This window comes from Herpailurus yagouaroundi, unplaced genomic scaffold, assembly GCF_014898765.1.
Source record: "Herpailurus yagouaroundi ecotype Mexico unplaced genomic scaffold, PumYag 164, whole genome shotgun sequence".
In the NCBI taxonomy this organism is placed as follows: Eukaryota; Metazoa; Chordata; class Mammalia; order Carnivora; family Felidae; genus Herpailurus; species Herpailurus yagouaroundi.
Genome location: NW_024412405.1, coordinates 9,605,465 through 9,623,679, shown reverse-complemented (window position 1 = coordinate 9,623,679; position 18,215 = coordinate 9,605,465). Strand labels below are relative to the sequence as shown.

The following is an 18,215-nucleotide window of genomic DNA, read 5'->3' as shown; positions in this document are numbered from 1 at the left end:
TATCAGATTTTCTTTCTTTCCATTTATGAGCAAACACTAGGTACAGGGTGACTAAGGGATTTACCCAAGTGAGTAACAGTGATTTGGAATGAAGCGAGTGAACACATAAGTGACACATAAGCGAGTGAACAGTGGATTTGGAATGAAGATCTAATTTTGTGTCCTTTTGTTAACGATGAAATTCATCCCGTAGGTGTTGGTGCTTATGTTTCTCCCGACATGATGGTTGCTGAGTATTCCCTGAGAGAGAAATTACCGGCCAATCAGTACACGTGGTCTTCTAGAGGCCCCAGGTGGGTTGAGAGTGGTACACGGTCTGTTACATATATTTTGTTGAACTACATGGTGGGGAGGAACAGAGTTTTGATAACTTTACCAGTTCTCTGGGTTTTTACTTTTTCAAGATTATCATTTTGATAAACAGTCTCATTTCAGGGAAACATCATTCAAGGAACAAATTATTTCATTGTTAGCTGTATGACATACCTGTTCTGAGTGTAAGATTAGAAAAATTGGTTGGAACCTGGTCAAATGCCGTAATGCTAGATTCAAATCCTCTGAGTTCAGGAATCTTCCTAGTCTTTTCTCAATAATTTCTTCTTAAAAAATAAGCTTATTTCAATGGTTGACTGTAACGGTCATTGAAAGCAGTCGGGCTGTAGATCTCCATGGGGATCAGCAAGCTTTGCCTGTGCCATCACTGTAGACTGCCCACATCAGCCCACCTAACTGGCCTAAACGCTGCATCACTGCACAAGAGCAACTGGGGATACAGTTGGCAAAGGTTTATGTGTTTTACATTCAGTTAACAAAAGTGTTAAATTTACTAACTCTCTTCTAAAGGTGATTTTGAAATGTTTTATAGTCAGTATAACACACAAAGTATTAGAAAATGTTTAAACAGACTTTGTTAGTCTTATTTGCCCATAGAACTATAGAATAATTAAAGAATTATTTTAAGAAAATGAGTTAGTCAATTATGGGGGAAACTTGGATTAGGGAGATACTGGTTCACAAACGCAGTTATTCTAGGAATTGAAATAATTTGTTTCATGTTTTTACTGCGCTGTAAACATGGAATCGTACTTCAAATACATGGTTTAACTATTAGATTTAATTATTAGGATATGAAGTCTAAAACATTGACTCATCACTGAATGAAGCACATTCTGTGTACTATTTGAAAAATCTTCTTTGTCAGGAAAGGTTGTTAGACATACAGAATTTACTTGACTTCCTGGTATTTGCAAGTATGGCACATTTAGTTTTTCTTAACAAATTTTTTTAAGTTTATTTTTAGAGCACGTGTGCAAGTTTGTGGGGGGGGGGGCGGGGCGGGTACCAAGAATCCCAAGCAGACTCCATGCTGTCAGCACAGAGCCCTGCCGCAGAGCTCTATCCCATGAACTGTGAGATCATGACCTGAGCTGAGATCAAGATTTAGATGCTTAACTGACTGAGCCACCCCAGTGCCCCAAATATGGCATATTTATTAAAAGACACATTACCAAACAAAGTCTACATAAGCATGTTTTGAATTTGTATTGCCTATTGTATTTTAGAAGAACATCATCACTATTTAAGGATACTTACATAATGTTTATGTAAATTTTTTTTTTTGGTAAGGAATATGTAAGGTTTATATAAAGAATATTTATATGGGCATCTAGGTGGCTCAGTCAGTTAAGTGCCCGACTTTGGCTTGGGTCATGATCTTGCGGTCCGTGGGTTCAAGCCCTGCATCAGGCTCTGTGCTAACAGCACAGAGCCTGGAGCCTGCTTTGGATTCTGCTTCTCCTCTCTCTTGCCCCTCCCCCACTCATGCTCTGTCTCTCTTCATCTCTCAAAAACTAACAAATGTTGAAAAATTGTTTTTAATTAAAAAAAAAAAAAAGAATGTTTGTTTTTAAAGTAGACTCCATACCCAACACGAGGCTTGAACTCACAGCCCTGAGATTGAGTTGCATGCTCTATACCCAGTAAGTCAGCCAGGAGCCCCAAAATTTTATTTTTTTTAATGAAAACTGTATTTACATATCATGGAGCCCTTTTTGGAATACTTACTAAATGTTTTATGATTAGCCACTTTAACAGAGTAGTGGGAAATGACTACAGAGAAGCAGGAAGTAGTTAGAATTCATGACTTTTCCTAGGTCTTTTTTCCAGTTGTGAAATGCCACATGCTCATTGTGAGTATCGATAGACAATATAGATGGTGCAGATCACATGGGGACATTTTCAAGGACATTCTTTTAGTTACTCTCCTCCTGTACATAAATGCGAGATCACATGATTCAGGCACCTCCATAACCTTTGTTACTCAGTAATAGCATATGAAAATCTTTCCAGGTCAACAGATATTTATTTACCTGGCGGTATTTGTTTTAAGGTATTCACTAAAGGGGGGGGTGGGGGCGCGGGGAGCACTGGCCTATTTCAGGAGGAGGATCTTATTTGCATTGCTTTCAGCTCTGTATAAATTTGAAACCAAATTGCACTAGTATTCCTAGCCAGGAATAAAAATAGTTCAGTCAGTGTGAGGAAGGGTGGTAGGAGGGAGAGGCCAACAATTTATGGGGAATTTATGGCCCCTCTTCCAGGGAGGCCACAGGAGTGTGTCATGTTATTCCTTTGCTTGGGGCACAGGGCAAAGCTTGTGTTTGCCGACTGTGCGATGAGCTCTATGGACTTTATCTCATTAGATCTTGTGCAGTCAAAGCCCTAAACAAGGTGGCCGTGTTGACTTGAGCTGTCCAGGGTGACAGCCACGAGTCCCACGAGGTTAGTCTGAATTGAGTTGTGCTGGAAGGGTGTGTGTCAGATATTCAAGACTTAGTTCAAAAAAGAATATAAATTAAGTCATTTTTTTCTACCAATTACATACTGAAATTATATTTTGGATACATTGGTTTATTTTTTTTTTTTTATTTTTTTTTTCAACGTTTATTTATTTTTGGAACAGAGAGAGACAGAACATGAACGGGGGAGGGGCAGAGAGAGAGGGAGACACAGAATCAGAAACAGGCTCCAGTCTCCGAGCCATCAGCCCAGAGCCTGACGCGGGGCTCGAACTCACGGACCGCAAGATCGTGACCTGGCTGAAGTCGGACGCTTAAACCGACTGCGCCACCCAGGCGCCCCTTGGATACATTGGTTTAAATAAAATACATTATTAAAAGGAATTTTACCAGTTTTCTTGTTAGCTTTTAAAAAAAATTTTTTTTTAATGTTTGTTTATTTTTGAGAGACGGATGTGAGTGGGGGAAGAGCAAAGAGAGAGGGAGACACAGAATCCAAAGCAGGCTCTGAGCTGTCAGCACAGAGCCCGACACAGGGTTCGAACTTCTGAACCATGAGATCGTGACCTGAGCTGAAGTCAGACGCTCAACCAACTGAGCCTCCCAGGTGCCCCACATTAGCTTTTTTTAAGTGGGGCTTTTGGAAAGTTTTAAATGCCCCATGTGTCCCACATATTTCTTTTGGACAATGATGTATTAAATTTTAGACAAAGGCAAAGCTTCCACTAATTGCATACAATAAAATACATTCATTAAGGAATCTGAGCAATGACATTTATTTTCCCTCTGTAAATATACCTGATATCTTTTACACATAACCCCAGATACACACGGACACACACACAGATTTTGTTCATTTATAGGGAAAATAATTGCTATATAATGGAGAAATAGCTGTGCTGGTTATTTTTTTCCGATTGATTCTGATACTACAAATTATCCGTGGTATTGTACTCTATTTGACCACTGGCATTTTTATGAATGCCCATGTTTATCGAGTTCTCAACCATCATAAGCAAACTTTAATGGCTTTTCATTCAGTGCCGATGGGGCCCTAGGAGTGAGTATCAGTGCACCAGGAGGAGCCATTGCTTCTGTCCCTAACTGGACATTGAGAGGAACTCAGCTAATGAATGGGACATCCATGTCTTCTCCTAATGCGTGTGGAGGCATCGCCCTGATACTTTCTGGTAAGGACGTTGCTTAGTGCTCTGCTCGGTCTGACTTGGTACTGTTTCTAAATTCCAGTAAAGTGATGGTGAATCTTAAGTCTATAGCATAATATGAAGTCAGGTATTAGCCATAAAAAATAATTGAACAAATTTACCTTTTTGCAGACAGATGTTTGTGTTTTCTGAAGTTCTCGTGGTGAGAAATTGTGTAGACTTGGTAATGTTCTGGCCCAAAGTAAAGTTTAAGGTGGAGAAAAATTATGTGATTATAATTATTTAAATGTGCGTTTGTTCATTCAACAAATATATTTATTGGCTGTTAATGACCATTGAGCATTATTATGGCTCAAAAGTACTTGCCCCTGTGGAGTTTATATTACAGCTGTGGGAGACAGACTATAAACAGAATTACCAGTAATTTATCTTATGTGTTAAAAGGTAATGAATATTGCCGTGGAGATAAGTAAAGTGGGAAGGGTGGTAGGAGTCCCTGGGGTGGTGTTCAGAGGCTCACAGGATTAACTGGGTGGCATTGGCATTGACTGGGACTCAGTTGTGGTCATCGGGTTGTTGCAAAGATTCCACTTCAGGAGTGCTCCTCTCATGAAGTCCACGGACCCTCTGCCCTCATTTCTAGCCCCTTTCAACCACATCAGGTATTTAAGTTTGCTCCATGCTTCCGGTCCTTGCACGTATTATTCTCTCTGCCCAGAACTCCTTTGTGCCATGTTTTGGCCTTACAGACTCATGTGCGTTCTGGTAAGATTCAACTCACATCTTCCTTCGCCTGATGGAGCTTCACCTTCTCTTGGATTCTCACTGACAAAATTGGCCACTTTCTTGATTTGCTCTGGCAGCAGCATCTTTTCCACGTTCTCATCTCCTACAGTATGATAAGCGCATACATGCTTGATGAGCTCTGCGGTTGGCAGGAATGCTATATTACTAGCATTCCTAGGTGGCTTGGTTAAGCGTCCAACTCCGGCTCAGGTCATGCTCTTGCGGTTTGTGAGTGCGAGTCCTGTGTCCGGCTCTGTGCTGACAGCTCAGAGCCTGGAGCCTGCTTCAGATTCTGCTATCTTTCTGTCTCTGCCTCTCCACTGCTCATGCTCTGTCTGTATCTCTCTCTCTCTCTCTCTCTCTCTCTCTCTCTCTCTCTGTCTCTCTCTCTGTCTCTGTCTTTGCAAAATAAATAAACATTAGGGGAAAAAAAAAAGGAATGCTATATTACTCACCTTTTATCTCTAACAACAGTCTTCAACACAAGGCTGACAAATTGGTGACCTCCGTGTCCTTCTCACAGAACAGTCCTTCCCAGCTGGCTACTCCTGGTATCACCCGGGAGGCTGTTAGTATCAGTGCCTGGGATCCAGTCTCAAAGATGCTGAAGTAATTGAGCTGTAGTGAGGCCTCAGCATCTTTTCTCACTTGTTTGTTTTAAGCTCCCTTGGTGTTTGTAACACGCAGGGAGGCTGGTGAGTGTTGGTACTGCTGGCGAGCATTGGACCAGCAGTGTTTTAATGAAAGTGTCACCTGAATGCCTTTGGCATCTCCTCTGCAGAGAGGGCACTAATGCCACAGCATAATGGGCATCAAGTGATTTTTGTTGAATGACATCTGTGCGTGATGCCAGCAGCTTGAGTCAGACTGTTGTAGTTCAGGTTTTTAAAAAAGATTAAGAAATGGGCACGTTAAAGCCGAGAAATGTGTGTGTTATTGCTGCTGGTGAGGGAAAGAGATTTCAAGTAGCAGACTCTCTAATACTCCTTTTCTTGCTTTTGCTTTGTCATTTCAGGTCTGAAAGCTAATAATGTTAACTACACGGTTCATTCAGTCAGAAGGGCTCTAGAAAACACTGCCGTGAAGGCTGACAATATAGAAGTATTTGCCCAAGGACATGGTATTATTCAGGTAGTGTTGTGTGTGTGAAAAATGGATTGCTAATCAAGATGCAGTCTTAGCTATTACTGGATAATATTTCATATAATAACAGTGATTGAGTTGATCTAATTCTACATTACGTGATCATAATAGTTTCCAAACTGGTAAGCAAACAGGGTATGAAGCAGATTTTGTAGCTAAGACAGATTTGTTGCAGTAAGAGAAATACAGTAGATGTAGGACACACAGGGTAGAAATTCAAAGCGGAGAGGTCGAGGGCAGAAGCTGTCACTATAACGGCATATGGAGGAGTCCCTAACTTTGGTCACTTGGGAATAGTGATGTGAGTCCAGAGAGTGAAGTGGGGTTGCGGGGGTGGTTGAACTGGTGTTGTGTCTGAAAAGGTAGACTTGTCCTCTTAGGCGAATGTACAGACTAACTTTTGCCTGTACTTTGCTACAACCGAAATCAAGTTGGTGATTTGTTAATATTTTCTTAACCCAACCATTGATATTTTACTTTTTTTTTTTTTAATTAGGTTGATAAAGCCTATGACTACCTCATTCAGAATACGTCATTTGCTAATAAATTAGGTTTCACTGTTACTGTTGGAAATAACCGAGGCATCTACCTCCGAGATCCCGTTCAGGTGGCCGCACCTTCAGATCATGGCGTTGGCATTGAACCTGTATTTCCGGAAAATACCGGTAAGTAACAAATGGACAGTAAGCTGAGGTGCTCACATTTGTGGTTTGAATGAATAGTATCGTACAAGAGAAAGGCCATTTGGGTTAACGTTCTAAAGAGAAAACATGAATTGCCAATATTATTATTTTAAATCTTACATAGTTTAGGGAGATGCGATTGCAGGTAGGGTCCTGATATCATGGCAATTCAGTGAGTCTGGTGACTACAGAGGAAAACAGTAGCCTAGGCCTTCAGTGACCCAGAGTTTTATTAAATTGTGGGCAATAAAGCATCAGGTTCCTTTTCTTTGCCACTTTGACTGCTTGGGTGTAAGACAGAGAGGTTCGGTCAGAGAGTGGGTGGCAGAAGCAGCTAGCCAGAACCACAGCTCTTGGAGGTAGGAACAGAATGGTCACCACTGTATCCTTGGCATCTTCCTTTGGGTCAGATGGCACATAGTCATGAAAACACCCTGTCGTGAGACTGTGGCCACGCGGGTAAAACGTGAACGGATCACAGGTGCACTACAGCCTAGGAAGGTCCGGTGGCTGTTATTTAAGCTGTGTTTTAGAAGCCCATGTCCTAGTGCATTTTTACAATTGACTAAACTCATTTGTTAGGTTTTAAGAGAAGGTAGAACTTTTGAAAATGGAAGAAAAGGAAAAAAGTACTAATCTTTAATTTTTGGTCTTTTTAATGCTAGAAAACTCTGAAAAAATATCCCTTCAGCTTCATTTAGCTTTAACTTCAAATTCATCTTGGGTTCAGTGTCCCAGCCATTTGGAACTCATGAATCAGTGTAGACACATAAACATACGTGTGGATCCCAGGGGCTTAAGAGAAGGATTGCATTATACAGAGGTATTGGTGCATCTCCATTTTACTTTCTAAATACTCTTTAAAATGTGTAAAAGTACCTTATGTGGCAGTCTGTGTTCCCATTGGTCTGAATTAGTTAAGGGTGGGTATGCATGCATTTGTTATTTTGCCATTAATTATGTGACCCGACATCAGAAAAGTGGTGTCCGCTCGTGCTTAAGGCTTTTAAATTTTAATATTAAATTACTTTGTGAATAGATTTTACCTTTTTTTCTCTTGTAAAGGTTTATGGATACTGAAACTTCCTCTTTTTTTCTAGGTGTGTGGCTATGACATAGCCTCCCCTAACGCAGGTCCTCTGTTCCGAGTTCCAATCACTGCAGTGGTAGCGGCCAAGTAAGTAACGAGTTACCGCAGCTGTTGTTACATGGAACTTTTTCGTGGCTATTTATGGAAATAGTGTGAACTTTTAAAGGATTGATAGACCAGAATCAGGTAACTGGGCTTTAGTTCTGCTTCTTGCTCGAAGTTCAGGGTGGCACATAGTCTTTGTATCGCTTGTTGACTGTGAGAATACCTGGGGACGTCTCACGTGCCCTGCCCCAGCACTGTGCCCGGTCTGATCCGTCTGCGGTTGGTGGTATTGTTTCGTCCCTTCACCTACTGTTTCCAGACTCTTCCCTTCCCATCTTGTCTTTCACCCCAGAACCGAGGAACTCTGATCTGATCGTACCGCTTCCTGTTTAAGATACATTGGTGGCATTCCCAAGGATCAATGCTCTTTAAAACAGCAAACACTGATCCTTCAAAACCAGCATTTCCTATCACCCCATCCACCCAGCTGCACGTTTCCACTCACTGGTGCCGTCGCCCAGGTTTCCTCAGACTGGCATGTTCCTGGTCATCCCCAGGCGAAGGCAGTCCCTTCTGGCTGCCTCATGGCACTTTTTACTTGCCTGCAGTACAGGCTTTAGCCATTATGGTCAATGTTAGTTTACCCCATTGGACTGTGAGCCCGCTGAAGAGACAGGGACTGTATCCTACGAGTTCCTGTGTGGAGCCCATTACATAGTATATTCGGAACAAAACAAATTGTTTAGTAGATGAAGTACGAGATCGAGATGGGAATTCTGGGAACAACGGGAAGTTCTCAGTTAATGGTTTCTACTGAGTTAGTTACACTGGTAAATATTAAATATGCCCTAGGTCTCAGCCTGTAAGAAACCTAGGATGAGATTCTGGAGATAAAAAGTGGCATACACATGGAGAAATTACAGAACACTTAAATTCTCAGATTTTCCCTGGAAGTCCAGTAGGAAGTTAGACAAAATAATATAGAAGATTCAGGAATTTGCTGAGACATCATCTCCTTCAGGAAGCTTTTCCACGAACCAAGTACCTTTTCTTTCTTTACTGCTAACACTTCTATCTACCCCAAGCATATTATGTTAAACGTTTTTGGTAGTTTTTCTGTCTCCTCCAGACTGACTAGGGCAAAGGAAAATATTTTATTCAGTGTTGTATTTGAAGCTCCTAACAACAGGACCCCATAGGTATAGTAGGCACTCATTAAATGTTTGTCACACTGACTACAATTTATCCTTAGCATACTCTTTAGGTTTCCATAGTGGGTAATTACATATCTGACTTTTATGTGTCATTGATTTCTTACAAAAATGCTGTGAAAGTACTTTTCTTCTTTTCTGTGTCATTATAGCATGGCGTATTTTGAAGCTATATAAAGAGGCTTAATACCAGTCTCAGAGCTATAAGACAGTATCGGTGACGAGGCACCTGAGTGGCTTAGTCAGTTAAGCATCCGACTCTTGATTTCCACTCAGGTCATGATATCATGGTTTGTGAGATCTAACCCTTCATCAGGCTCTGCGCTGACAGCCTAGAACCTGCTTGGGATTCTTTTTCCCTCTCTGCCCCTCCCCCGCTCACACACTCTTTCAAAAATAAATAAATAAACTTAAAAAAAAAAAAAGACCATATCAGTGACACAAAACATTACGTTTGATTTTAATATTTAGGACTCACGATAGTTTAGATTCTAGTAATTGGGAAATCCTGTGAATGAAGGATCCATGTATGTGTGTCTTCCAGAAAGATTGTAGCAGACAAGTAAATAGGAGAAAAATCACTATCCTGGGCTATCCAGAGCTTATCACTACTAACATGTTGCAAAAATGAGAATACTGTGCGAACTGTTTTGTAACCAGCTTTTAAATCCCTGTGTTTATTTCCAACGAACTGTGCTTATTTCTAATGTTAAAATCTAGAGTACCGGTGGGCTTTATAATATAAAGACATTTTTGTGACAGTGTCACATTTAGCTGTTTATTTTTATTTCCAGAGTAAACGAATCATCACATTATGATCTAGCCTTGACAGATATACATTTTAAACCTGGCCAAATTCGAAGGCATTTTATTGAGGTTCCTGAGGGTGCAACATGGGCTGGTAAGTAACATTTGAGTCCGTCCTGACCACTTACCTTTATGTACGTTCTATCCTTTCTGGGATTGGACCACAGAAAGTTTGTGTATCTCTCTAGTATGGGCCTTTCTCCTGACAGTACTACCTCTGACACTCTAGATTTGCTGTTAGATTTAAAACATTAATAAGATCTTGTACTATTTTGCATTGATTCATACATCAAATCATCTAGGCTATTTTAAGATGTTTTAATATTCAATTTTTAGCTTAGTTTAACATTTTTTATTCTTTGAAGAGACAGGGACAGAGCACGAGCAGGGGAGGGGCAGAGAAAGAGAGAGACACAATCGGAAGGAGTCTCCAGGCTCTGAGCTGTCAGCACAGAGCCCAACGCGGGGCTTGAACCCACGAACTGTGGGATCATGACCTGAGCTGAAGTCAGACACTCAACTGACTGAGCCACCCAGGCGCCCCTTTTTAACTTAGTTTAGAATAATACTTTGTCTATTAATGATTAGAGTCAGAGCTGTATGGTTGAGAACTCTGGGCTACCGCCCATATAGGGCCCATGGAATTGTCTAATACTGAGCTCTGATAAAATGTACACTAATAATACTAAAGGAAAATCTATGGTTGATTAGTATTGAATCTGATATCTTTTTAACGGTTAATGCCAGTAATTATAATGCTCTAATTATGATTTGTTCAGGTTGCTATTGAAAACAGGGTTATTTTTATAGAAATTTATTGGATGATCCAGAATGGAAGTAGCTTAGAGCATATAGCAGTCTTAGATCAGCAATTTGCTGGGGGAGGGCAAGGAAACGGGAAGATGGCGGTCAAGGGTACAGACTTCCACTTACAAGGTGAATAAGTTCAAGGAATCTAATGTCTAACACAGTAATTGTGGTGAACTGTTCTTTACTATGTATTTGAAATTTGCTAAAAGTCAGGTTTGAAATATTTTCACAACCACAAAACAAATTGGTAAGTGTGTGAAGTGATGGATGTGTTAACTAGCCTTATTGTGATAGCCATTTTACAATATATGTGTGTGTATCAAATCCCCACAGTGTACACCCTAAACTTACATACAGTGTCATTTGTCAATAACAAATACACTGTATCTCGGTAAAATGGGGTGGGAGGTGGTGGGGGGGGGCAAAAAACAACAAAACCCAGAAATGTACAACAGATGATTCCTATTTCAAATAATTAGAAATATTGTCCTAACACTAGGTTTTGTATTCTTAGCAATTGATTAGGTTCACAGAGCTCTGTGCCCACTTGACCTTGGGAACCAGAGACTAAGCCTTGCTCTAAGTTTCCTGTATTAGAGTGGGTGTTCATTAGATAAGATGCTGATTCTGCCTCACAGGGATTGTGGCTTTGCCTCCAGCTCAGCCTCAGAATAAAGCTAAGCACATGCAGTTCTGACAGTCATACTTTCTAGAAGCAGACGGGAGGGAGAGACTAGGAAAAGTTGTCAGTGAAGTTGAAGAAATAGATACTAATGGACTTTAGGTATGGTAACAAGTAGAGGTTTCCAAAATTAAAATCCTTTATCAGGAATTGATTGGTCCTCAGCTATAGCAAGTTTCCTCATAGCAACAGAGGGGAGCAGGGTTTTGTGTAATCGTGTCCATCTGTGGACAGCTTGCTGTTCCGTGGTGTTTGGAGTTTGCAGCATGGCGGCTGCTCATTTTAATGCTGTTCTGTTTCTTTTCCGTAGTCGAGTCTTCTACCCTTTTATCTTTATTCATTCTGTTGATTCTTTGTTTTTGAGAAAATCCGCGCATTTCCTTTGAGTATATTATTTTATTGGCAATATGTCGTTTTCTAAAAAGTTGGCATTATTAAAATACTTGTATGTCTCTTTTTAAATCCTATCAGTTTAAAGCTTTGCTTCCCCCCCATCTGACTCTAGAGGTGACTGTGTGTTCGTGCTCTTCTGAGGTGTCGGCCAAGTTTGTTCTCCACGCAGTGCAGCTGGTGAAGCAGAGGGCGTATCGAAGTCATGAATTCTATAAGTTCTGTTCCCTTCCGGAAAAAGGGACATTGACTGAAGCTTTTCCTGTCTTAGTAAGTTTCAATTAATAGTTTGAAATCCTAAAATGATGTCTTTTTTTATTTTTGTTGTGGGCCAAACCTAAGTATTTGAATTTGATTTTATAGTTTGTATAGAGCATATTGGGACTGCATATTTTATTGATGCTGAATAAGTAAAGTAGGAAGGTGGGTAGTCGTGGTGGGTTAGTGGAGACCAAGCAGGAGGTAAATATTGTTTGAACTCTTCGATAACTTAGTGAAGAAAAGTGCTGGTCTGCTAGGTTCTGATGCCTTGCGACATGGACCCCGAAGTGGATTGTTTTCCTCGTCACACAGATCATTTCCTCATTTATGTTTTTCTTCATGTTTTCTACTTGTTGCATTATTAATGCCCCGTAGTTAAGAATCCATGAGGCTGTTTTGCTGTAGAGGTGAAGCTGTTGCCGCTTCCCACCCGCAGGGCTGCCGCGTGGCAGAGCCTCTCCTGCGTGGTGTCGTTTGTCCTCTGCAGGAGCCGGTGGTCTTTCTCAGACCTGTTTCCATAGTGTTTTCAGTTAGTTGTATCATCTTTCCTGAATCTTATGTTTCTGATTACTTTTTCTTGTATGTGTTAGTGTCCTGTGACCCATCTTTAAACTTTCTAACGCACCGAGTACTAGAAAACCTAATTTAAAACTCAGTGCTTCAAATAGTTTTTGCTTTTAATTTTTCTAAGAGAAAGATGTAAATGACCGTAGTTTCATTTTGCTTTGATTGCCAGGCGGCTCTGAGCCTGCAACTCAACTGTGGGTATTGAATAGTCCTTGCAAAGCTGAAATACCCCTCTTATCATTGTTCTTATAACTTTTCCTTTGGCCCTAAGTTTTTATTCCAGTTTGTTTTCATCATTGCTTTATTTCATGTACTCTGAAAAGCTGCCTCAGATCTTTTATGACAAGCACTGTAGGATTCTGAGTAAATAACTGTGTATTTAAATGCCTATACTCTATCTCTGCAACCATAATCGTCTAACTCCACACATAGCTGTACAAATAGGAAAAGTTTGAAAGCTAGAATTGCTTTAAAACACCTACTATTTATATTGTGTACTTTGAAGGAAAGTGAGAGAAGGGAATTAAACATCTCTGATTTTCATCTTTCTTCACAGGGTGGGAAAGCAATTGAGTTTTGCATTGCTCGTTGGTGGGCCAGTCTCAGTGATGTCAATATCGATTACACCGTTTCTTTCCATGGAATAGTGTGTACTGCTCCTCAGTTAAACATTGTAAGTTCCATGTTTCCATCATTTTTAACGTCACTTATTTGCGTTAGGGAAAAATAATCTCACTGGTTGGGTTTAAATGTTAACGTGCAGATTACCTATGGTTCTGGAAATAACGGTAGTCTTTATTCATAGGTGTTTACAAACTGCGTTAGACATGTCTATTTTAGGTCCAAATGTTTAAAAATATGGTTTATTATCAACAAAGTTTGAGAATCTAACTTGATAAATATCCTTTGTAGCATGCGTCGGAAGGAATCAATCGTTTTGATGTTCAGTCCTCCTTGAAGTATGAAGATCTGGCTCCCTGCATAACTTTGAAGAGCTGGGTCCAGACACTGCGGTATCTTTAAATGTTTTAGGGCTACAGATGTTGAGCATCGGTGTGGTGGGGAGTGGGGACATCTCTTACACTCTTTGAAAGTAGTCATCTTCTTAAATCATCTGAGTGCTGGAAATACAAATGCACTTTCTGACTTTCCAGCCTAGGAATCCTGGCAGCCCTCAAGGAGGCAGCCCCAGCAGTAGCTTCCAGCCTTAAATAACATGGAAGTAAAGCTCTGGGTGTGGCCCCTACCCGACCCAGCCTGTGATGTGTGCGTTGCCATCTGCAGTTTGGACAGGAGGGTGCGAGTCAAAACCTGTCTCTACTTCGACAGTGTTAGCAGTTGCCCCAATATTGGGATCTGGTTACGTGTTGACTATGTGTTGACATTTGAAAATGTTTTTGTAACCTCGCAAGATTTAAACTATGTATTGCTGTGGTTCAGTCAGTAGAGAATTCTCTACGTGAATACTATATTAAAATACTATAAAATATACTGAAAATATAATAAGATATACAGAGTTTAGGAATGTTCATTGTCACTTATTGTGACACGTCATAGATTTTGTTGATTATAGTTTCATTGGTCTCAGTGAATGAACTCTTAAATCAGTTACACATTTGTCTAATTACAGACCACTGAGTGCAAAAACAAAACCTTTAGGATCAAGAGATGTTTTGCCAAATAATCGTCAGCTTTATGAGATGATCCTGACCTATAACTTTCATCAAGTAAGTGTTTATATAATGAAGTATAACCTTAAAATGAACTTCTGGGTTTTGTTCATGAATCATAAAGTCAAAAATGGAAGGACAAGGGATTGAGTGTGTGTGTGTGCGTGTGCGTGTGTGTATCAAAGAGTCAAGTAATTAACTGTGGTTAATTTGGAATTATTCTTTGGAAAGTAATGATTTGTAACGATCTAAGTCCCATTTGGGTCTGAAGTCATAAACTCTAATTTAGTGGTAACTTTGCCTTTGAACCTTAGTGTTTGTAATCACTGATAACTGTTCAGTGGTTAGACGTCTCATCAATGCCAGATGCCTTCTGATTATGGCAGATGGCCTGACTGCTTTCTCTGAAGCATACATTAAAACCATGAGAAGTCGGAATAACTCTTGGGTTGAATGAGTAGTAAAAGGTAGTTGAGACTAGTGTAAATGTGGGATCTGAGAATTTATGTAGTACCAGTAAGATTTCAGCAGAATGCTTATTGGAACATAATATGAATTTGGTTTTAGTGTTTAGGAGATGATTGATTTCGGTGAATTGTCAAATTTCAGTTTTATGAAGTAATTAGAGGTCCTGAAGGATACATATCATATTCCATTAATGCATACAAATAGCTGGGTTTGTATTTTTAAAAGCTCGTAAAGGAGAAATATTTTTTATTACTGCCAAAATATTGGATGTTCTGCATTTTAAAAATCGGTTACCAAAAGGAAATGTTTTTAATACTTTTTTTTTTTACTTTTTTTTTTTAATTGTCTATTTATTTTTGAGAGAGAGAGCACAGAAGAGGGGCAGAGAGAGAGGGAGACACAGAATCTGAAGCAGGCTCCAGGCTCCGAGCTGTCAGCACAGAGCCCAACGCGGGGCTCGAGCTCACAAACTGAGATCATGACCTGAGCCGAAGTCGGACGCTTAACCGACTGAGCCACCCAGGCGCCCTGTTTTTAATACTTTTAATGTAAAAATCTCATCAATAACAGTTTTGCAGATCTACATCAGAAATCACGTAAATCATGTCAAGTAATCATTCGTATTTTTTTTGTAGCCCAAGAGTGGGGAAGTAACTCCAAGCTGCCCACTACTTTGTGAACTATTGTATGAATCAGAATTTGACAGCCAACTGTGGATTATATTTGACCAGAACAAAAGACAAATGGGTTCGGGAGATGCCTATCCACATCAGGTATGAAATCAGTAGTGATTTTTAGAATTAACAGAGGCTGTTTCCTGAGATCATGAATTTCTGATTTCTTGTTTATGGTAATTTTTGTTTTTCTGTTTTGTTTTGTTTTTTTAATCATATAGTTTTGTATTTACTTCTTTGACATACCAGTCGAAGCTCAGTTAGTTGTCTTGTATAAAATAGACTGTGACAACCTCTCAGCCATGTAAAGTCAGCTGATTCAAGTTTTGGGGTAGAGGAGGGCACGGGTGATGCCTGCAGACGCTGGCCGGCATAGCTTTTTATTTTAAGTATTTCTCCTTCCTTCCCACTGCTTCCACCCATCTGAAGGCTGAAAGCGGATCATCTAAGGTCATATGAGCATCTTGAAATGATCCCAGGTCTGAACTTGGTGAAAAGCACTACAGCAGTGTCTTCAGTTTACTAGAACTTTGACATTCATTTCTTCCTGACATGGCTGTTTACTCAGCACTTACTGTATGCCAAGCACTGTGCTTGGTACGATTGTCTCAAGGGGAAAAAATCTTTTATTCAAACAGTTTGTAGAAATTTCATCCGATTAAAATATCATTACCAAGAAATGAGGTATTTCCTGTAACATCTATAATCTTATGCCAGATAATGAAAATAATTTGCGCAGGTTTTTTTCAATTCACTAGTCAGGAAATGATTTCCTTTTTCTCAAAGCAATCCCGGGCCCCCCCCCCCCCCCCCTCCTCAGTGCAGACTGGGTTACACGGTGCCATTACTTTATTGTTTACAATCTCCTCGAGAGAAAGTGCCGATGCAGGATATGGCGTTCCACGCTCCTGAACAGGCTGACTGGGTGAAACGTAGTGAATTTGTACTCCTCGATCTCTGCTGGCTCCCTGTTCTCCCTGTTTGGGATAAAGAGGTGCGGTGTTCTGGCTGCAAGATAAAGACGACCCGCTGTGTACGCACACACGTGCGCGTTATTGGTCTTAGATATTATACAGCACCTCAGTTTTGCTAGGTTTGGTGGCGTTTTATCCATGTTCTAAAGACTCACAAACTAGAAAATCATGGCTCTCGTCAGTCTTGAGCAGACACTGGTGTAGCTGAGAGAATGGGCATAGCCTGTTGTCATGGCAAAGTGAGGGCTTGGGAGGCATTCCTGCCCGCAGCTCCCTTACCCTTTAGTCTGCACGTGGCTGTGGACAGTTCACATGGTGCTCTCAGCCCTGGTGTGCAGGGCAAGTGTGTGCATGCTCTGTGTGTGCTGATTGTTCCTGCTTATTCTCTTACTCTGAGTTCCATTTACTTGGCTAACCCATACTTTTCCCAATGTTCTTTGTCTTTTTTTAGTATTCTTTGAAACTGGAAAAAGGAGATTATACAATTCGACTACAGATCCGTCATGAGCAGATCAGCGATTTGGAACGTCTTAAAGATCTTCCATTTATTGTTTCTCATAGGTTGTCTAATACCTTGAGCTTAGATATTCATGAAAATCATAGCCTTGCACTTCTAGGAAAGAAGAAATCAAGTAATTTGACATTACCACCCAAATATAATCAACCATTCTTTGTTACTTCCTTACCCGATGACAAGTAAGTGGCAGCGTTGCTTACAGTTAATGTCTGTCCTAAATACTGTACTGTTTTTATGTGAGTTCATTACATTGGGCTAAATTTACAGTATATTGTCACATACTGTTTTAGACTAAGATGATTTCTCCCTTTGATTTTTGAAATCTGAGCTATGGGAATTATTTCAGATTACAGTTGTTTTGATGGTTTACTCCGATTACCTTTGTGAGACTTTTTCTTTAGTTCCTTTTTTTTCTCTTTTAAACTTTTGTATTAGAATACCTAAAGGGGCAGGACCTGGATGCTACCTTGCAGGATCCTTAACATTATCAAAGACTGAACTTGGAAAGAAAGCTGTAAGTATCCATTTTTTTTAATACTGAAATTACCTATTCCAAAATTTCCATTTCTTTGAAAGATGGGAATTAATCCCACACTTTAGAATGGGTAAAAGAGAAAAAAGAGAAGATCTCCTTGGGGGGGGGGGGGGGAATTGGTAGTTTTTTTCCCAAATTACTGGAAAAGTCAATTAATACTTGATTATATTTTAAAATACTTAGTATTCTTTTTCCTAAGCCTAAGTACTCGGGTTCAGAACTGACCCTACGTTGCATGGCTAATACACTTGAATTTCCTGTGACTCATGTAGGTTAAACTTGGCTTAAGTGAATGGGACGTTTAAAATTAGAACATTTTATATGATCTTAACCGACATAATATTGTGGATCTAGAAATAAGTCAGATCTTCTAGGGTTACTTTGAGAAAACAGAATGATTATTTCTAATGAACAGTATTTTTTTTCACTAGTACACACCTTTCTTTCTTGGAATTTTGCATAATTGTGTAGATAATTACAAGATACTTCTTTTGGCATTGCCTTTATAGTTTCAAAATTATGTTATTAAAGACATACTTCTGGTTGTTACATTTTAGAGATAAATGTTACAATTTGATAGGTACCTGTTTTAACTTTTCCATCTGTTTTCATTACAAATTTATTATCTATATGGGTCTGTCACCTTCTGTCATCATGTTAGCTCAGTGCCAGTGAAAGTTGTCATTCTTACAGTTTTGCTTTTCTCCCTAGCATTAGTTCTTTAATAGTAGCCTACCACCTGACACTGGAGTCTATAAATGCCGTTACCAAAATGAATAGATCTCATGCATCTTAACAAGTATACTTAAACTTCTTGCCACTGTTGAACCAAAGGTCACTTATCACTGTCACAGAAGCATAATTCAGGAATTTTGTGCTTTGAAAAACTCGTTTGCCCTGATATTTCTTGAGTCTCATTTCAGTGGATACTGCAGTTG

At 39.9% G+C, this 18,215-nt stretch overlaps 1 protein-coding gene across 7 annotated transcripts in view; it reads left to right on the top strand.

Annotated features, from left to right (window-relative positions):
• TPP2 (tripeptidyl peptidase 2) overlaps positions 1-18,215 on the top strand; it is a 68,263-nt gene that overhangs the window by 31,476 nt on the left and 18,572 nt on the right. For all 7 annotated transcript variants that reach the window (XM_040487116.1, XM_040487115.1, XM_040487114.1 and 4 more), the window contains exons 10-23: positions 194-293; positions 3,840-3,988; positions 5,766-5,881; positions 6,390-6,558; positions 7,242-7,399; positions 7,677-7,753; positions 9,717-9,823; positions 11,727-11,881; positions 12,996-13,112; positions 13,352-13,452; positions 14,070-14,166; positions 15,213-15,350; positions 16,677-16,921; positions 17,178-17,256. In XM_040487116.1, the coding sequence (XP_040343050.1) occupies positions 194-293; positions 3,840-3,988; positions 5,766-5,881; positions 6,390-6,558; positions 7,242-7,399; positions 7,677-7,753; positions 9,717-9,823; positions 11,727-11,881; positions 12,996-13,112; positions 13,352-13,452; positions 14,070-14,166; positions 15,213-15,350; positions 16,677-16,921; positions 17,178-17,256 (1,808 nt within the window). The remainder of the gene's footprint in view (positions 1-193; positions 294-3,839; positions 3,989-5,765; positions 5,882-6,389; positions 6,559-7,241; positions 7,400-7,676; positions 7,754-9,716; positions 9,824-11,726; positions 11,882-12,995; positions 13,113-13,351; positions 13,453-14,069; positions 14,167-15,212; positions 15,351-16,676; positions 16,922-17,177; positions 17,257-18,215) is intronic.